General features: G+C 48.4%; 1 protein-coding gene across 4 annotated transcripts in view; it reads left to right on the plus strand.

Moving 5' to 3' along the window:
• Positions 1-20,645, plus strand: part of SYTL3 (synaptotagmin like 3) — a 94,162-nt gene that overhangs the window by 54,432 nt on the left and 19,085 nt on the right. For 3 of the 4 annotated variants that reach the window (XM_060419302.1, XM_060419303.1, XM_012183194.4), the window contains 5 exons: positions 2,633-2,684; positions 3,932-4,004; positions 6,653-6,731; positions 8,260-8,384; positions 13,554-13,685. In XM_060419302.1, the coding sequence (XP_060275285.1) occupies positions 2,633-2,684; positions 3,932-4,004; positions 6,653-6,731; positions 8,260-8,384; positions 13,554-13,685 (461 nt within the window). The remainder of the gene's footprint in view (positions 1-2,632; positions 2,685-3,931; positions 4,005-6,652; positions 6,732-8,259; positions 8,385-13,553; positions 13,686-20,645) is intronic. The other variant, XM_004011432.5, reaches the window with a different exon arrangement.

Genomic DNA, 20,645 nt, shown 5'->3' on the forward strand with positions numbered 1-20,645 from the left:
AGGTACAGGCCTGGGGTAGAAAGGCAATTAGCGAGGGGAGTGAGTGGAGAACGCCCAGGGTAAGTAGTGCAATGGGGCACCCTCCTTAAGGGCTGGTGCGAGAGTGGACCCCCAGGATGGAGGCCCAGGTGTGGGCGGCAGGGAGCTGCTAGAGGGTTGCAGGTGGTGGGGAGAAGGAGCATCGCTTTGGGGAGGGGGGCTGCCACCTGGTGGTCGTGCCTCTGGGCAGCAGTCCCAACAGGCCACGACTGGGAGGACGAGGGGCCAGCTGAGCTGTGACCAGTCCCCGCCCCCCTGCCCCTTGACCCCCAGGGCTCAGAACTGCCCCTCCCTTGGAGTCTGCCTCTGGCCCAGGACAGGCTGGATGAGCAGTGTCTCTGTCTAATCTCCCTCTTTCTCCTGCTTTTCTCTGCTTTCGCAGTGACAGGGCCCTCGGTGCACTCGGGGTGGCTCCTTCAGATTCCAGCCTGTCTTCTTCCCCGAGGCTCCTGCAGATGCGAGCCTTCACTCTTTACAAGCTGGCTCCACTGGTTTAGCGCTCAGCCTTCGGGGTGAGGCCCTTTTTATTTTTAAAGGGTTGTTTTGTAGTCAGACAGGGAAGAGGCTCACTCCTGTTAGAGTCTGGTGAGCACCACGGTGAACCCCAGAAAATGCACATGGGCAGGGGGCCTTACGGTTTGAAATGTGATTTCAGGGCTCACCCATCACCTGAGCCCCCCAGGTTAGGACCCCTAACTGGCAGTGGGCATCGTCCCTGTAGCTCACACGGTAAAGAATCTGCCTGCAATGCAGAAGACCTGGGTTTGATCCCTGGGTTGGGAAGATCCTCTGGAGAAGGGAATGGCTACCCACTCCAGTATTCTTGCCTGGAGAATCCCATGGACTTGGTGGGAGGGGGGTGATCAGATCAGGGTCTGCTTGGGGGTTAGCCATCCCCAGTTTTAAGGTCTGGGGCTTGACATCAGAGTACTTTGCCCCCCACCCAAACACACCCCCCACCCCACGACAGAGGATGAGATGGTTGGATGGCATGTAATTCCTGATTGTCTTACTACCCCACCCCCGCTGCCCTTCCTCCTGTCTTATGGAGATGATGAAATACTTAAGTCTTTCTTTATAGCCTTCTGAAGAAAAGTTATGACAAACCTAGACAGTGTATTAAAAAGCAGAGGCATCACTTTGCCGACAAAGGTCTGCCTAGTCAAAGCTATGGTTTTTCCTGTAGTCATGTACAAATGTGAGAGTTGGACCACAGAGAAAGCTGAGGGCCAAAGAATTGATGCTTTTGAACTGTGGTGTTGGAGAAGACTCTTGAGAGTCCCTTGGACTGCAAGGAGATCAAACCAGTCTGTGCTAAAGGAAATCAGTCCTGAATAGTCATTGGAAGGACTGAAGCTGAAGCTCCAATCCTTTGGCCACCTGATGCGAAGAGCTGAGTCATTGGAAAAGCCCCTGATGCTGGGAAAGATTGAAGGCGGGAAGAGACGGGGACGACAGAGGATGAGATGGTTGGATGGCATCACTGACTCAATGGACATGAGTTTGAGCAAACTCCAGGAGATGATGAAGGACAGGGGAGCCTGGCGTGCTGCAGTCCATGGGGTCACAAAGAGTCGGACACGACTGAGCGACTGAACTGCATCGACAGGAAAGCCTTCCGAAGGCACAACACAGGAGCTGCTCTAACCTCCGAGGACCACGCATCTGGCCGTTCTCAGCTGTGTGCCGGGCACTCTGGAGGCTGCTGGGGAACTTCCCCGAGAGAATCCACTTCTGGTCTCCAGGCTGGGCCAGTGAGCTGACCTCACCCTGTGCACTGGGCTGGGAAACATTGTGTTCACAGGACTGTGGGCTTAGAGAGGGCTATTTTTGGGGTCTTAGTACAGCACATCATAAAATCCCCTTTCCTTGAAACAAAAAGAGTACTATATCAGATGGAGTCTTATTTAGGAAATTATTAGCCTCTATAACTAGAAATAAGTAGATTACATTTTTTAAAAGATTAGTTCAATCTCCGTAACAAAGAATGTTTAAAGGAATATAGTCACTCCATTATGAAATGTTTGCAGAGGACAACTGGAAGCTTAGAAGCTTGAAGTGTTTTTCAAATGATCCAGAATTTAAAAGTCTAATTCAGCATCAACTTTCAGTAAAAGCAATCGTTTCCAGCAAGTATGGTCTCATACTGTGTGTGGGTGTATGTGTGTGTGGAACGTCAGCTTTAGGTGGAATATAATTTAGGTAACACAAAATTCACCTGCTTAAATGTACGGTTTCATGATTTTTTGGTAAAATGTACAGAGTCCCAGGTGGCTCAATGGTAAAGAATCCACCTGCCAAATCAGAAGCAGATGGAGACACAGGTTCGATCCCTGGATCAGGAAGATCCCCTGGAGGGGGAAATGGCAACCCACTCCAGTATTCTTGCCTGAAAAACTCCATGGACAGAGGGGCCTGGGGTTTCAAAGAGTCGAATATGAGTGAGCAACAGCGCACGCCCCAAAATGGTCTCTTGCTTTTTAATCACAAGATGCAGTTAGGAAAATAATAATTTTAACGTATTATATCCTGTATTCCCATCATCTGCATTGTATTCTTACTAATAAATGACCTCTACCGATATCTCTTCCAGGCAAGCACGAGACAGCCGGAGCAAAGCTCTTGCAATCTTATCAGAAGCTGAGGTGAGTGCTGTCAGAGGCCAGGCTGTCCTGTGCCCTCGGGGCTGGAGCACAGAGGACTCACTCAAAGAACGTATAAGTCTCCTGACTTTCAGATGTCACTGCTTTGGAATGTACCTTTAAAAAAAAAAAAGATGATAAAAAGTGCCTGGAGAAGATTCAGAGATATTTCCACATTCTTATGAAAAGCTAGAAGGGTCGAGCATAGGATTTTCTCACAAGACATTTTGTGTCTTAAAACTTTGGGTAGGTTTTCGGGAAACGAAATGTTGTTTTTGATGGCATGTCCAACGAGATTCAGGACTTCCCGGGTGGCTCAGTGGTAAAGAATCAGCCTGCCATTGCAGGAGACGAAAGAGACTCGGGTTCAGTCCCTGAGTCAGGAAGATCCTCTGTAGAAGGAAATGAACCCATTCCAGTATTCTTGCCTGGAAAATTCCATGGACAGAGCAACCTGGTGGGCTACAGTCCATGGCGTGGCAAAGAGTCAGACATGCCTGAGCACCCAGCACCAGTGAGATTCTAAACCAAGCACTTGCTTTTATGAATCATTCATGTCCCTAACATCTTGCCCGGTGCCTGACACTAGAAACATTTGTGGAATGAACATTGGTAGGTTTGAATAATGGCCTGAGAGATAGTAACTTTATAAACAAAATTCTAAACACCCAGCCATCATGAAACGAGCAATAATTCACACACCCAACTATGCTGAATTTATTAAAGTGCTCTTGAAAAGTCTCCACCAGCAGCTTTTGTTTTGTTTTGTTTTTATGGTGAGACTTTCCAATTTCTGGATTTTTCATTGTTTTACTCCATCTGTCCCCTTGCCAACTTCTTTTAGCATAAACTTATGATTCCTCTTACGGTCGGTTTTTATATCCATGACATCTGGGGCATTCTGCTGGGTGCTATCCACTAAGAGGATGCTCAGGTCCACATGGCACCCATGTGTGGAGTCCGGGTGCCAGGGCAGCCAGGCCACAGAGCCGGGGCCCAGCACCCCAGCTGTTTTGTGACCACACGGCTGCAGTGCAGTGCCCAGGCCTGGGACACAGGACTGCGTCTCCCACGTTCAGACCCCAGGAATCAGGGCGGAGTGGATCCAGGCAGGCTGCTGGGCCCTCTTCTAAAAAGTGAGGAAGCGTATTTTTCGCAGAAAGGCAGAGGACTTGAATTACAGGACAAATGTGAATGCTGTATACGTGTAATACTCACAACCCGTTTCTTATCCCTGTGTTTCCCCTCAGCAGCAAGATCTCCGTGGTTCCTCCCACTCCACCGCCTCTCAGCGAAAGCCAGTGTGGCGGTGGCCCGGCCAGGGTAATGCGCCCGTCTGGTGCCCCTGGGTCGGGGTGGGGAGGGACGCGGAGGAGATGGGGCCGAGAGGCTGAGCCTCGCGGCAGAGCGATCCAGCCTCGCCTGGAGGGTCCCGAGGCCAGGAGGGAAGGGGGGCCCCCGTAGCAGGCTGGAGGTGCTGGGCTCTGCCTGGGGTCTGGGTTCCCATCTCCCCGCTGGGGGCCATGGGCCCGCCCCCCACGCTCCCGCACGCCCCGCATGTCAGTGGCCGCGTCTTCCGCCTGCATCCCACATCCGCCTCTCTTCACGGCTGCCGTTTTGTTGCTTCATCCCCTCACCGTGCCCTCGAGTGTGGGGATATGGACGGGCTTCCGTGTGTGTCAGGGGCCTTTGAGGGTTGGAAAGGGAAATACAGGTTGATTCACAGGCGTGTGACTCACAGATGGGGGAGTACCTGTGGAAATGTGGGTGTGCGTGTCTTTGAGTGTTTGTAGGTGCTTAGCGTAAAGAAGACCAGGACCCTTTCCATCCAGAGCAGTTAGCTGTGTGATTCTGGGGGACTTACCTGGGCTCCCACCTGGGAGGCGGCAATAATCACACTTGTCTGGCTCACCTCCCACTGCTGGTGTAAGAAATTGCCCCCGTAATGTCTGTGCTGGTACGTGGAAGTTGTCAAGTGCCATGGGAACACGTGGCCTTGATTATTTATTATTCTACGTATTAAAAGGAGTAACTCCATTTATGCACAGGATATACATGTTTGCTGGTGAGAGAATTCTTTTCCCAGTTTCAGACTGAGACCCCAGTTCAGTTCAGTTCAGTCGCTCAGTCGTGTCTGACGCTTTGTGACCCCATAAATCGCAGCACGCCAGGCCTCCCTCTGCATCACCAGCTCCCAGAGTTCACCCAAACCCATGTCCATCGAGTCCATGATGCCATCCAGCCATCTCATCCTCTGTCGTCCCCTTTTCCTCCTGCCCCCAATCCCTCCCAGCATCAGTCTTTTCCAATGAGTCAGCTCTTCGCATGAGGTGGCCAAAGTACTAGAGCTTCAACTTTAGCATCATTCCTTCCAAAGAACACCCAGGGCTGATCTCCTTTAGAATGGACTGGTTGGATCTCTTTGCAGTCCAAGGGACTCTCAGGAGTCTTCTCCAACACCACAGTTCAAAAGCATCAATTCTTTGGCACTCAGCTTTCTTCACAGTCCAACTCTCACATCCATACATGACCACTGGAAAAACCATAGCCTTGACTAGATGGACCTTTGTTGGCAAAGTAATGTCTCTGCTTTTGAATATGCTATCTAGGTTGCTCATAACTTTTCTTCCAAGGAGTAAGCGTCTTTTAATTTCATGGCTGCAGTCACCATCTGCAGTGATTTTGGAGCCCAAAAAATAGTCTGACACTGTTTCCACTGTTTCCCCATCTATTTTCCATGAAGTGATGGGACCACATGCCATGATCTTCGTTTTCTGAATGTTGAACTTTAAGCTAACTTTTTCACTCTCCACTTTCACTTTCATCAAGAGGCTTTTTAGTTCCTCTTCACTTTCTGCCATAAGGGTGGTGTCATCTGCATATCTGAGGTTATTGCTATTTCTCCCGGCAATCTTGATTCCAGCTTGTGCTTCTTCCAGCCTAGCATTTCTCATGATGTACGCTGCATATAAATTAAATAAGCAGGGTCACAATATTCAGCCTTGACGTACTCCTTTTCCTATTTGGAACCAGTCTGTTGTTCCATGTCCAGTTCTAACTGTTGCTTCCTGACCTGCATACCGATTTTTCAAGAGGCAGGTCAGGTGGTCTGGTATTCCCATCTCTCTCAGAATTTTCCAGTTTGTTGTGATCCACACAGTCAAAGGCTTTGGCATAGTCAATAAAGCAGAAATGGATGTTTTTTCTGGAACTCTCTTGCTTTTTTTGATGATCCAGCGGATGTTAGCCATTTGATCTCTGGTTCCTCTGCCTTTCCTAAAATCAGCTTGAGTGGCCTTCAGAATCCTGCTCCACTGTCTCCTTGGGAGAGGTTTCCTTTGCTTCTTGAGAGTAATTTATCTGAAGTTACTCGCGCACAGACATGCTCAAGACATATTACTGGGATGGTTGGACAGACGGACGGATGGACGGGTGGATGGATAAGACTTGCAGAGGAGGTGGTCTCATTTCTGTTCCTTCTCTTCCTTTTTCCTCTCTCTTCTGCACTGGGAGGTGGACCTGACCCCTGGCTCCAGTCTGCTCACCCCTCCCTTGGGTCACGTGCATTCTGCCCACGTTGACATCCTCTCTGGGCAGAGCTGGGGTCAGGGACATAAGAGAAGGAGGGTAGAGAAGTGAGAATTTGTTTGCTGCAGTCTTTGAGCCCATGACGTGTCTGCTTATTTCTGTGAGGTAGTTGTTAGCTTTTTGACAACCGCACGGTACTGCCCCTTCCTTTAAGGCAGTTGTCAAAACTCAGAGGAGAGACGCTGAATAAAGAAGGCTCCTCCCTCCTCCCTAGAGGCCTGTGCCCCAGATACACGCGCACACACCAGCATGCACCCCGAGAACCCACACACACCTTCGCCCACCCATGCAGGCGTTTGGGGGTTGGTGGCCTGGAGCCTGCTGGGGCAAATGCCAGTCATCAGACAGAAGTCTCACTCTCTCTTTTTCTGTCTCTGCTTTAGTTGCAGGAACTCGGGCAGTTTAAAGGATTCAATAAGTCCGTGGAAAATTTGTTTCTGTCTGTCACCACCCACATGAAAAGTAAGTGGCTGCCTCTCTGGGGGTTCTGGCACCGCCCTGCAGGCCAGGCACACACACTGGCTCCTGGAGAAAGCCAGGGCCCTTCCCCCGTCCCGTGTCTGCATCAGCAACAGCTCTGAAGGCCCGATGTGTGCTGGGGCCTTTCTAGCTGCCAGCAGAGCAGGAGGCCCCAAAGCTTCCAGCAGGTAGACTGGACAGCGGCGTGGATGGCACTGCTCGTGGAGGGGAGGAGGGGAGCGACTGTGGCATATCCTGGGGGACAGGGGAGCCCCGGGGCTTTGTTGGGGGGGTGGACACATCTGGGATCTCGCCTAGAGGACAGGCAATGCACCGACTCAGCCCTGCCCGGCGCACGCGGGAGACACTCATCAACAGCACGAGGGGCATGCCACGAGACAGAGGGGCACTCTGAAGGGGCGCTGCCCAACACGTGAGCTTCTGACCTCACGTGGCTCTTGAAATGTGGCCAGAGGAAAACACACATCGGATTCAGGAGACTTGCTATTGAACCAAGAGTGAAATTTTTCATTAATAATTTTAATACCGATAATATACTCTCACAATACATTGAATGAAAGTGAAGTCACTCAGTCGTGTCCGACTCTTTGTGACCCCGTGGACTATAGCCTACCAGGCTCCTATGTCCATGGGATTTTCCAGGCAAGGGGACTGGAGTGGGTTGCCATTTCCTTCTCCAGGGGATCTTCCCAACCCAGGGATTGAACCTGGGTCTCCTGCACTGCGGGCAGGCGCTTTACCATCTGAGCCCCCAGGGAAGTTCTAATATATTGGATATGTTGCATTAAATGAAATACAGTATTACAATTAGCTTTGCCTGGTTCTCTTTGCTTTTTAAAATGTGGCCACTAGAAAATTTGAAATGACGTATGTGAGCTGTATTATATCTCTGTTGAGTGTTGAGTGGTTTCAAGGTCCATGTTAGAGTGACAAGGGCCACGTTAGAGTGACAAGGCTCTCCTGGGAAAAGGAAGCCTTTTAAAGGACACACTCACCTTTGAGGGGGCACTTACCATGTGGGGCTCCTTCCTTCCTTTCTTTACTCATCTTAATTCTAAACTACTTTATTGCAAAGAAATTTTTAAGTCATCTTTTCAGGGTTTGCTTATGGAAATGGTTATAAGGATACCCCAAGGCTTATTTCTACCCCAAGAAGCAGTATTTAATTGTAAAATCTTTGTAAGGAGCCCCTAAAAACCCAGGTTGTTTGTTCAGCTGTCTTCTTTGTGTTTGGACAACCAGACACTTGGGATGTGTAATGGCCTAAATTGGGGGTAACCTGGTAGGGAGGTTGGGCTTGAACCCCCTTGACAGCGGCCCTACCTGCAGAGACCTATGAACACACGGTTACCATTCAGGGGCCAGCCCCCCGTCCTGTGCCGGGGTCCCATGTCCAGTGGGATGTCAGGGACTCTCCTCTGGGCCCCAGAGCTCGGGGTGCAGAAATCCTGGAGAAAGGTCTCAGCAAAGCTGTGTGCTCCCACCTGTCTTCCTTGTATTTCTTTTCTAGAACTCTCCAAGTCCCAGAATGACATGACCTCTGACAAGCAGCACCCGGAGACGGTCCCCAGGCAGCGTGAGGGCCGGCCAGAGAGGAGGAGCCAGTCTGACACCGCCATCAACGTGACCACAAGGGTATCCCTGGCCGCCCCAACACCTGCCCATCTTCTCTATAGAGTTCTCTGTCCTTTTATTTCAAAGCTAGACATCAGACAGTCTAAAAAACACTTATAAACCCCTCTATTGGGTGCTGGCCAAATGAAGGTTAAAATTCAGATGTATTGAGTTTGGAACGTGGTTCAGAACCAGGGAAAGGCTTCCATGTGACCCCCGCAGCCCCCTAAGGCTTCCAGGCCACGCCAAGCACAAAGGCTCAACTGCAGTCTTGCCGTGTGCCTACTTATTCCTGGCCTGCGGATACACTTGCTCAGGCCAGAGGCTGGCATGTCCTGCTTCCAACAACCTCTGGTTAACATCTGTCCTAATCTCTGAAACTGTTGAAATCATAAACGCTGCACGTCCAGGTGCAGTCGTGAGGGGACTCTGCAGGTACCTCCACCAGAAGAGATAGTACCTGACAAAGGCCTGTAGGGAAAGAATTACTCTTCCCACCAGGATTAACCGAGCCAGAAGCAGATGCACTGGAGTGTGAGGGAAAGCGGACTTTAGGGTCAGGAAACCCGGGTTCTGGTCCAGCCGAGGTAACCTGGCCGTGGCAGGTACCACCACCTGGCTGTTTGCAGGGTGGATGTGACAACTCCAGTTGGCTCAACAGGACAGGTGCCCTTCTGTGCAATACTGGGCTCTGTTGAGGGTATCCTCAGACACACTGTTCTGTAGGCAAAGGGGTGAGGGTAACCTCACCCTCCTGCTGGGACTTGCACGCACTCTCAAGATGCTAAATTCTGCCTCCATTCACCAGGTCATCACATGACCTCCTGAGCAGCCAAAAGCACCCCCCTCTTCCCCCCAGGGAATGAAGATGATATTACCTGTTCCTCCCAGAGCAACACAGTGTTCCTGCAAAGATCCCCCGAGATAACTTAGGTGGCAGTTTAAAGTCTCTGTTATCTAAACATAAATCTGGATTGCTCATACGTGTTCCTCCGTGCCAGGCTCTTGCTAAAAGCTTTCCCTTTTACCCTCATGCCACCCTGAGGTGGGTATTCACATGACCCTGTTTACATTTATGGAAGCTTAAGGAGATTGTCACAGACCCCTGGCAACAGAACCAGAAATGAGGAGGGTAGAGTCAGTCTTGGTTTGGAGGCTGAATGCTGATTCTCCACTTTAACATGTATGCAAGTCACTTGGGGGTCTTGTTGAAATGCAGATTCGGAGTCACTAGATCTGGCCGTGGGCCTGAGATGCAGGATCTCGGGTGTGTTTCTGAGGACTGGCAGGTGGTCTGCCGCCTCATTGTAAGGGCAAGCCTTGGAGAGCACGTGACGTGTATTTGGAAGGTCTTTGAGACTCCGAAGTGCAAACAAGCGTGTGTTCCTTTCGGCTCTCCAGCACCCACATGAGCACCGTCCAAACTTTCGTTCCTGAATCGAGGTGGAAGACAGGGTCAGCATGCGTTTAGGTGACACTGTGTTCTGGGCAGATGGAGCGTATGTTATTTATCAGGTTGGTCAAAAAGTTCATTTGGATTTTTCCGTAAGGTCTTATGGACAAATCCAAATGAAGTTTTTGACCAACCCGATGCTTGATAACATTTCATTCTTACAAAATTCCTGGGAAAGATATTGCTGCTCCCATGATAAAGATCTAGAACCTGAATTTAGTGCGAGGTTAACCACCTTGTCTCATAGCCATGGCTCATGACAGGTGGAACCAGGAATACACCCCAGGTTCGTCCGCCTCTTACTTACACACTCTTAACCTCTTCAACATATGCTCCACCTAAGGAGGACAAATGAACTTCTTAAATCCTTAAACAACCCCTGTGAAGCCTGGGCTGTTACTGTCCCATTAAAGATGAGGACTCGGAAACCAAGGGATGGCCCAGGGGGAGTAACGTGGTCAGAGTGGCAGGGCCAATTGGAGGCTACCCCCGAGAGCATTCCTGTGATTCCTGCCAGGAGACACCAGCAAGATTTGCAGACCTGCACGGTTCCCGCTTCTGATGTCACGTACCAGGTGCTGGGGCGTGGCAAGTATCTGTAGGCTTTGCCAGGTCTATCTGTAGACCTTCTGAAGTGATGCAGTGTGACATCACCCTCCCCGGCTGCTCGTGCTGTTGGGGGGAACTGCCGGCTGACTGCAAGGTAGTCTGAAGGGCTGGCGGTGCCCACGGGTAGAAGCCAGCAGAACGGGGTGGAGGGGTGTGTCCAGAGAGCCCCCACCGGGTAGACCCTTTGTCCCCAGTGTGTCCACTTCACTCCCACACTCTTGGCAGGACACGCTCAGGACTTTCTGTAGGCATTCTCTCTCCCCATATTGCTTGAGGCTGTGGCTGTTTTAAAGAGAAATTTAGCCAGAATGTTTATAAAGTGCTTAGTAATTATGGCATGATCTATAAATGCTAAATAATTACGGGGTCAGCATATAAAGAGCACATCTTTAAATAGGATGTTTGTCAAGCTGCAATTACACATGCCTTAGCTGGTGAGCTCACGACAGTTCCACTCACACTTCCATTGGAACATATAGGAGCCTCTCGCCAGCAGTAAGGAGGCAACGCGGTGGGTGCCCTTTGTACGTGTGGGACGCCAGTGGCCCTCTGCTGCAGGTGACGCTGAGACACAGAACTAGAAAATCGGTGTCTTAAAAGGATGCCGGGAGGAGAAATCAGGTCAGGATTGCTTCCAAGTTATGTCTCTATCCTTTAAGTTTGAGCTTAATTCTCCGGGAAGTATCTGGGCCAAGGTTCATCAAGAAGTGAATTTCTGCTGCCGAACTGCCTTCCTCTGGGGTTGACTCAGTCTGTATGAACCCTGGGAGCAGTGTAGCTGTTTTCTAGCACTCCTGCAAACACTAAACTTTATACTTGTTATTTTAATAATTGCTAATTTCGTGTGTTAGTGGCTCAATTGTGTCCGACTCTTTGCGCCTCCATGGACTGTAGCCTGCCAGGCTCCTCTGTCCATGGGATTTTCCAGGCAAGAATTCTGGGGTGGGTTGCCATTTCCTCTGCCAAGGGATCTTCCGGACCCAGGGACTGAACCTGCATTTCCTGTTTCTCTGCCTTGCAGGCAGACTCTTGACCCACTGAGCCGCACGGGAAGCTGACAGACAGTTTTTTAAAACCTGTGTTCCTTTAGTTTCAGGTGAGCCTTCTCTTTCTAGTCTCCTTTTTGAACACCTTCATTTCTGAAATCCTCCCCTTGGGTGTCCGGTTCCTCCAGCCCTCTGTCTCCTGCCCTGTGCCCACCCTTTGGTGCCCCTGAGCCGCCTGTTCTCTGGAGGGCCTCACACATCACTGGGCGTGCGTGATCTCATGGCCAGGGTTCTGCCTGGCCTCTTCGGTCCCTGCAGTTTGGCCTCGAGCAAGTCTAGGAACGTGCTTCACACCTGAGCATCGTGATAGCCCCTCATCCTGGGATACCCTAACTCTGGGTCTCTCCCCAGCCAGCCTTCAGTACCCACTCAGGTCACACTCCCACTGAAGACCACCCCAGGGTCCCCTCCTGCACTCGCCCTCCCTCTCATCCCATTCACTTGGCTCCTGCCTCCATTTTAATGGTTTGTATCTCTGATGAGCTAGCGAGCCCTGGGGGCTTCCCAGGTGGCTTAGCAGTAAAGAAATCACCTTCCAGTGCAAGAGATGCAGGAGACTCGGGTTCGATCCCTGGCTCGGAAAGATCCCTTGGAGCAAGGAATGGCAACCGACTCCAGTCTTCTTGCCCAGGAAATGCCATGGACAGAGGAGCCTGGCAGGCTATACAGTCCGTGGGGTCACAGAGTTGGACATGACTGACCACACACGCACACTGTAAGTCCTTGGAGAACAGACAAAGCATCTTCTCAGCCTTTCCCTCCTCTTGCCCCAAGGACTTAGAGTGGCACATTGAACACAGTGTTGCTTTAAGAAATGTCTGATGGAATTGAGTTGAGTTCTGGGAAGTGAGAGCAAGAATGAATGTTATAGAGGCAGTCACGTCTCTCGTCTCTTCTATACTAGCCTTAGCTTTTCATTCCTGAACATTACGACCGTAGGGCAGCTGTTTATATTTCCAAGTTGAACTTCCAACCCAGGGTCACAGTCTAAAGTCTCAATTTGGAAACTTTGTCTTTTCAACCAGGAAGAGGTTTCCCCTCCTTGTTCTGTACCATCACTGTCCGATACAGTGGTCCCCAGGCTTTTTGGCCCCAGGGACGGACTTCATGGAAGACAATTTTTCTGCGGACCAGGGTGGGGATTGGGGGTCGGGGATGGTTTCAGGATGATTCAGGCACATTACATTTACTGTCTCTTTATTATTATCACGTCAGCTCCACCTCAGATCATCAGGCATTAGCTCCAGGAGGCTGGGGACCCCTGCAGACAGAACTTTCTAGCCACTGCCATATGTGGTTACTGAGCACTGGAAATGTGTCTAGTGCGAACAGGAAGCTGAACTGATTTGATTCTAATTGATTGGAATTTAAATAGCCCCATGTGACTAGTGGCTACCATATTTGAAAGCCAAGCTTTAAACATTATAGAAGTCCCAACTATGAAATATTTTTATTTAATTTAGAGACATATTTTGATTTTTTCCCCCTTTTTTAATGAGCATATCAGAGATTAAATTCTGCCTCACAGGCTGAATACTATATTTCATGTGGTTAAATGTCTGTGTCATTGTGAAGGTCAAATATGAACTTCAGTTTCTTTAAGATTTGTCCTAATCCTTAAGTACTTTCCTGGTGGCTCAGATGGTAAAGAATCTGCCTGCAATGTGGGAGACCTGGGTTTGATCCCTGGGTGAGGAAGATCCCCTGGAGAAGGGAACAGCAACCCACTCCAGTATTCTTGCCTAGAGAACTCCATGGACAGAGGAGCCTGGTGGGCTACAGTCCATGGGGTTGCAAAGAGTCAGACACGACTGAGCGACTTTCACTCACTCACTCAAGTCCTTAAGTAACCCATCCGTCACTGTTCGTGAATGTCTCAAAGCTCAATGATGTCTGCTTTGGGACCCCGTGTGTGTGTGTGTGTGTGTGTATTTGGTTATCCACATGGAAGCGTGCCCTTTTATTCAGCACCCGGAAGTTTACATATTAGCGACATACACTGTGCTCATTGAAGTCATCACATTTGAACAAAACCAAACTGAGATGATGACTATCCTGTTAATTTTGTGTTTGTTTTTTCAGGTCGGCACACCAGATATTCTGAAACCTCTCAGTCCAGAGAGTCCCAGACGCCCTACGAGCCCTGTTTTGAAGCAAGAAGACATCTCATCCAGTCCAGTGCTCAACACTTTGTTCTCAGGAGGCTTGAGACAGGTGAGTCTCATCTAATAATCCTTGACCTGTGCTGTGTGGTTATCGTGATGTCAAATTGGATTGGTCTGCAAGGGTACGAGTGATGTGCTGTCTTGTGGGATGAACTGGAGCACAGTGAAGTCCTGAGGTGACACTTTACTTAGATTGACAGCTGGGGAAAAAAAATACACCTTGCTAATCTTTGCTGGTTTTCTCTTTTACATTTTATTGTGAGCATATTCATACAGGCAGAGAGTAATTCATAATAAGTCATGTTGTCTTAGGATGAGACGTGTTTAGTTTTGATGAAGTCTGATTCATCAGGTTTTTCTTGCATGGTTCCTTCTCTGTCTGTTTTAATTAGTCGCTTTTTATTTTTGGTTGCGTGGGGTCTTGGTTGCTTCTTTGCCGGTTGCAGAGAGCGAGGGCTACTCTCCGTTGCAATGCAGGGGCTTCTCCTTGTGGTGGCCTTGGAGTGTGGACTTGTGGTGGCCTTGGAGTGTGGCCTTGTGGTGGCCTTGGAGTGTGGCCTTGTGGTGGCCTTGGAGTATGGCCTTGTTGTGGAGCGTGGACTCTAGGGCATGCGGGCTTCCGGAGTTGTGGTGCAGGGGCTTAGATGTGTGCCCCTGTGGGATCTTCCCAGACCAGGGATCGAACCCGTGTTCCCCACACTGGCAGGCAGATTCTTACATCTCTACCACCAGGGGAGTCCTCTCTGTCTTATCTGCCCACAAGTCATGAAGATATTCTGTCATGTTTTGTTCTAGGAGCTTTTATAAACATTTAGCTTTTATGTGTGGTCCCTGCTCCAGCTCACTAATTTTTGTGAATGGTGAAAGGTGCAGGTTGACGTTCTTTTCTTCCAACATATGAATACAGTTTATTCCAGTGCCCTTTGTTAGAAAAAGGACTCTGATTTTTCCATTGACTTTGGTGTCTTTGTTGAAAGGCAAAGGACCATGTCAGTGTGGACCTTCTCTTAGGTTCTCTGTTCTGCTCCACTGACCTGTTTGTCTATGTGCCAAGGCCGGACTGACGTGATTACTGTAGCTTTGTAGGAAGTTGGGTGGTTTAAGTCCTCCAACTTTGCTCTTTTTTGAGATTGCCTTGTAATGTTTTAAACATAGAGACTTTTCATAGGCAGGCCTTTTTATTTGTTCACTTGTTATTTAAAAAACATTGCATGAATGTTGACTCTGTGTCTAAACCCGTGATATGTATTAGAAATGTAAGAAGGAGCCCTGGGTGAGGGGTGCTGAGGCTTCAAGTTAAAGAATTCAGTTAATGTATTCAGTGATCTCAGATGATCATTCAAGAGGGAGGGGACATACCTGTGCCTGAGGCTGATTCATGTTGATATATATGACAGAAACCAACAAAATATTGTAAAGCAATTGTCCTCCAATAAAAAATCAGTTCAGTTTAGTCCCTCAGTTGTGTCCGACTCTTTGCAGCCCCATGGACTGCTTTTTGTGACCCCGTGGACTGCAGCATGCCAGGCTTCCCTGTCCATTACCAACTCCCAGAGCTTGCTCAAACTCGTGTCCATCGAGTCGGTGATGGCATCCAACCATCTCATCTTCTGTCATCCCCTTCTCCTCCTGCCTTCAATCTTTCCCAGCATCAGGGTCTTTTCCGAGGAGTCAGTTCTTTGCATCAGGTGGCCAAAGTATTGAAGCTTCAGCTTTAGCATCAGTCCTTCCAATAAAAAATAAATTAATTAAAAAAATAATAATCACAAAAACTCCCTCAGCTTCAGAGTCCTTATCAAGGAGATTGTATCAGAATTGTTGTTCTTATTTCACTGGATTGCTTTGGTAATCAAATGGATGCTTACCTTCCGTGGTGTAATACAGTGGTTAAGAACTCAGCTTCTAGAAATCAACCTCTTAAAAATAAATAAATAAATAAAAATAAAATAAAATAAAATAAAAAAAAGAAATCAACATCTTGGCTCACCTTCCAGATCCTTTAGTGGCAAGGAGCATGTTCCAGGGCTAGTATTCTAACCACTGTGGTACTGTAGCCTTGGGGTTGTTATATTTTTATGAAAAATAGTGTCCACGTCAGAAAATGATAAACTTCCCCCATCTCCATGAATGTCCAGCAGAATATTCAGAAGTCATAGCAGAAGCAGGCTAGACCTTGAAGAATTGCCAACGTCCTTGATTCAATCCACAAAATGCTGGCAGTTCCCAACCCACCCTTTGGCTCCAACCACTGGCTCCTGTGGGTGGTCCCGCCTCCATCAAAACCACTGCTCTACACTCTCACTACTCAAAGTGCGGGGCACTGGGGTTACCTGGGAGCTTCTCAAAGATCGGACTCTCTAGCCTTCCCTCAGACCTACCGGAGTCTGAATCTGTAATTTAGAAAGAGCCCCAGCAGATTCAGGCTTCCTGCATGGCTCAGTGGTGAGATATCCACCTGCAGTGCATCCATCCCTGGGTCGTGAAGATGCCCTGGGGGAGGAATTGGCGACCCGCTCCAGTATCCTTGCCTGGAGAAGTCCCATGGACAGAGGAGCCTGGTGGGCTGCAGTCCATGGGGTCAAAAAGAGTCAGACATGAATAACAGCACGTGCCAGAAGATTCATGCTCACATAAACATGCAAATTGAGCCCTGTCAATTTCAAATCCAAGTGAAATATACATCGTTTGTTAAGGATTCTTTAGCAGTCTAGGGATGTGCCCTTCAGTTCTTGCAGCCCCTGTTGGGGGACCCTCCCGACTCCCTCCTGCCCTGGGTCACACAGCAGCGGTCCTAGCGGAGCCAGACGGAATGGCCCTCCTCCTCTTGGATGCCCTGAGCTCCTGAGCGTTGGGGTGGTCCTGCCAGGGCCTCTCAGGTTGCTGTGTTGGGGGATGGGTGTTGTTTATACTGGAGAAAGGTGAAAACACTGAATGAACACTTCCCTGAGGGGGAGCTTAAGCAAGGGCAGCTCCAGAACATTCTCTCCTGGGGCTGAACCCCGTGGTGGGTACGGACAGGGGAGGCAGAGGAGCGGCCTCTGGGAGCTTTTCCAAGACCCATGGAGAGTTTGCCTCCACCCCAGCTAACGTACGGACTCCAGCCAGCTTGAGTTTTTTAATTATTATTAACTAGTATTTATTGATGACTGCATCAGGCCCCAGTCGCGGCGTGCGGGATCTTCTGGTGCAGCATGGGCTCTTGTAGCTGTGGCATGCGGCTTGTGGGAAACCAACTTCCTAACCAGGGATGGAGCTGCGTCCCCTACACTGGAAGGCAGACTCCCAACCTCTGGACCACCAGGGAAGTCCCCCAGCTTGAACCTTGATAAGGCTGATCCAGGAGGACGGGGCCAAACCCTCCTAAGGGTTTTACAAACTCATCCAGGGTCCTCTCGACTTGACTCTTAGGCTCCTTCAAGGCCCGGAAACCAACACAGGGGTAGACACGCAGACTCGGATCTGCCCCACAGCAGTCCGCGGGCCGTCCGCGAGCTGCCCACCGCCCCGCACCTGCCCCCTCGCTCAGTCCTCTCTGGGGCGCTGGTCCTGGAACAGCCGGACTCAGTCTGCTTCCCTGTTCCTTGGGCTGTTCCTCTTCCAGGCTCCAGGCTCTCTCACTGCCTTCCCTCCCTCCAGTCTTGGCTCCAAGGTCACTCTCTTAGGAGCTCTGCCCTCTGCCCTGCTCTGCCTCCCTGACCCACCTGCCTTCTGTTTATCCATGTGCTTATCACCTTCTGCCCCTGCGTAACTGGCTTTACTTCTGGCTTATTGTCTATTGTCATTCCCAGGTGCCCCGGAGCAGTGCGTGACACTTAATGGCACTCAGTAAATATTTGTGAGATGGTTGGATGCATTCTTATCAGAGCTATTCTTGAAAGCCTACTGTGCGCTAAATGCAGAGCTGGGAACTCCGCCTCCGGGTCATTCTCACCACAGTCTTGTCCTCGGGATGCTGTTGTCCCATTTCACAAATGGGAAAACTGAGGCTCTCAGAGGGTATGTCGTTTGCTAAGGCTATATGGTCACTGCAGAATTCTGACTGGGAGTCAAAAGTCCAGGCCTTCTGTCGAATCCCAGAGGAATTGTTGGCCTCTTAAACTGACCCCCAGTTCAGCTTTGCTCACTTGGAGCTGGTCCACACCCCGAAGACCTTTCAGAGTGGGTGGGGGGCGGGGAGGGGATGCTGGGGTAACAGGATGTGGTGAATGAGTTCGCACTGAGACTGTTTCTTGGGAAAGTACCTCCGAATTACGGTGCAAATTCAACCTGATGCTCTCTTTGCCCTTTCTTCTAAAGGCTTCTCTGATTTGTGCCCTCAACATTTATTATCACAAGGTTGAATTATTAGACATTCAATCCTAACCTGTTTCCCTTAGACTGAAACAGTGTGTGTTTGAGGACACTAAACTCCCACAAAGCCAAGAACAGTTTTGTCTCTTGCCCGAAGAAATGTTGCCTCCCTTTCTGAGAAACAGGAAGTTGGGGCTAGAAAAAGCTTATTAAATCTATGCTTATTACAAAAGTAAGAACACAAACGGACAAGAAATAGAGGAAGCACTCAACTTCCTGAGCAGTTAAATCAGTGCAAAATTAGAACAAGTGCAGTTCGGGGACCATTTTAGCAAATTTAAGAAGTGACACAGCTCAGTGTTTGCGAACATGTGGAGAGGCAGGTGTTCTATAAACTGCTGGTTGAACTGGAAGGAAAGCAACCAGCTTCAACATGCATGCTGGCTTTCACCCAGCTATTTTAGTTACAGGAACTATTCTTTAGAAATCATCATGAACTTTGTCAGAAAGTATGTATATGTGGATGGTGAGGGCAACATTGTTTATCTTCATAACTTTTTTTAAGTTTGAAAAGTTGGAATTAGCCAAAATGTCTAAAATAAGGCAGTGGTTAAATAAATTATGGGACATTTATTCAGAGGAATACCTTGCAACTATTAAAAGTCATGTGGTTGAAGGATATTGAAAAGAATATAGAAAAATAGATATCGATAAACAAAAATATTAAGTTACAAAATGGTGTTACAGTAGCACAGAATTAGAAAAGCGAAATGACTGTACTATAGACACTGTAAAACAATGGAAAGGATTGTATCAAAAGGTTGAGAAGAGTGGGCTCATGCTTTCTTCTTAAAATTGTCTTGGTCTTTTCTGTGTTTTCGGCATGTTCTCCATAAACATGTAATGTTTGTGAGACGAAAAATCCCAGTTCTTTCAAAAATAAAAATAAAAACCAGAAAAACTCCTCTAGTCCTCAGGAAGGTAGTGTTGGTAATGTGAAGAAACATGCGGTTACATTTGTAGCAATTCCTGGGAGAAAAAATTTATATCCAAGGTCCCCTCTGATTTTCAATTTTGCCTTCACTTCTGTTTTGGAAAAAATCCATGGGTTTCTGTCAGTGTTTTCGTGCAGCTGACGTTTGCCGTGGAGCTGAGGTTGCTGTGTCTGGAGGAGTGACCGCGTGCCAGGAACGCACAGCTGGGCCCCCTGCACCTGGAGGGGCGGGAGCGTGGCTGCTGGAGCGGTTTGCAGTCGCTGAAGTAAAGCTCCAGCTCCCTCGTTGTTTCTCTTAAATGTCAGTCAGTGACCTGGAGCCTTATCGTGCCATTTGGGGTCACTTCTAAGTGGGAACTGTCTCAGAGTGTTCACCCCACCCATCTCACTGTGCTCGCTGGGGTTTTGGAAACTTCCATTTTCCGTTAGTATTTCTGAACTCTGGTTGCACTGACTTTTTTAAAAAGAGTATTGTACTTAGCTATATACCTGTATTAACTTCTGTGTTGTTGTTCAGTCGCTCAGTCGTGTCCAGCTCTCTGCAGTCCCATGAACCGCAGCACGCCAGGCTTCCCTGTCCTTCACTATTTCCCAGAATTTGCTCAAACTCATGTCCATTGAGTCAGTGATGCCAGTCAATCATCTTATCCTCTGTCGTCCCCTTCTCTTGCCCTCAATCTTTCCCAGCATCAGGGTCTCTCCAATGAGTTGGCTCTTTGCATCAGGTGGCCAAAGGATTGGAGTTTCAGCATCAGTCCTTCCAATGAATATTCAGGGTTGATTTCCTTTAAGATTGACTAGTTTGATCTCCTTGAAGTGCAAGGGACTCTCAAGGGACTCTCAGCACCACAGTTCGAAAACATCAACTGTTCAGTACTCAGCCTTCTTTATGATCCAACTCTCACATCCATACATGACTACTGGAAAAACCATAGCTTTGACTAGATGAACCTTTGTTGGCAAAGTGATGTTTTTGCTTTTTAATATGCTATCTAGGTTGGTCATAGCTTTCCTTCCAAGGAGCAAACATCTTTTAATTAAAATGTTGAATAACTTAAGTATCTATACAGATGCTCTTGCATGTAAAAAGAAAAACATAGAAAAACATAAAAATAAATATATTATAGCCTGTTCATCCAGTGGACCCTGGGAGTGACAGTGAATGAACTAAATCTACACCTAACTGTATAGATGAATTCTTAAAACTTGATATCAAGAAAGTACACTACTGGAGAATATGTACACCGTATGATTTTTGTTATATAAATTCCAAGATCAGCCAAAATGAACCGATACTTTGTTTGGAGGGGATATATACATGTGTAATAAAACCAGACAGAAAACCAAAGATGATAAACAGGAAAACTTGAAACACCCTTGACTCGGGAGCAGGAATCGAGGGAGTCAGATAATGAAGGGGCCGTGGAGCATTTCCATAACCCTGGTTTAATCTTTCTTACGTTGAGTGGTGAGCTGCGATTCATGAGGTCGCAAAGAGTTGGACACAACTGAGCGACTGAACTGAACTGAACAATTATTTAATCATACCTACCCATTATAGGGACTTTTCTATGTATTTCAGAGTAAAAAGGAAAAGAGAAAGAAGGGAAAAAAAAAAAAAGGAAATGATCCGCTCAGCTTACAAAGAGTGACCACATCATTTGGTTTCAAAAGCTGAATAAACTCACTAAGCATAGGCACGGTACTCAGTTTTTTATACAAAAT

This window comes from Ovis aries, chromosome 8 (assembly GCF_016772045.2).
Source record: "Ovis aries strain OAR_USU_Benz2616 breed Rambouillet chromosome 8, ARS-UI_Ramb_v3.0, whole genome shotgun sequence".
NCBI classification, from domain to species: domain Eukaryota; kingdom Metazoa; phylum Chordata; class Mammalia; order Artiodactyla; family Bovidae; genus Ovis; species Ovis aries.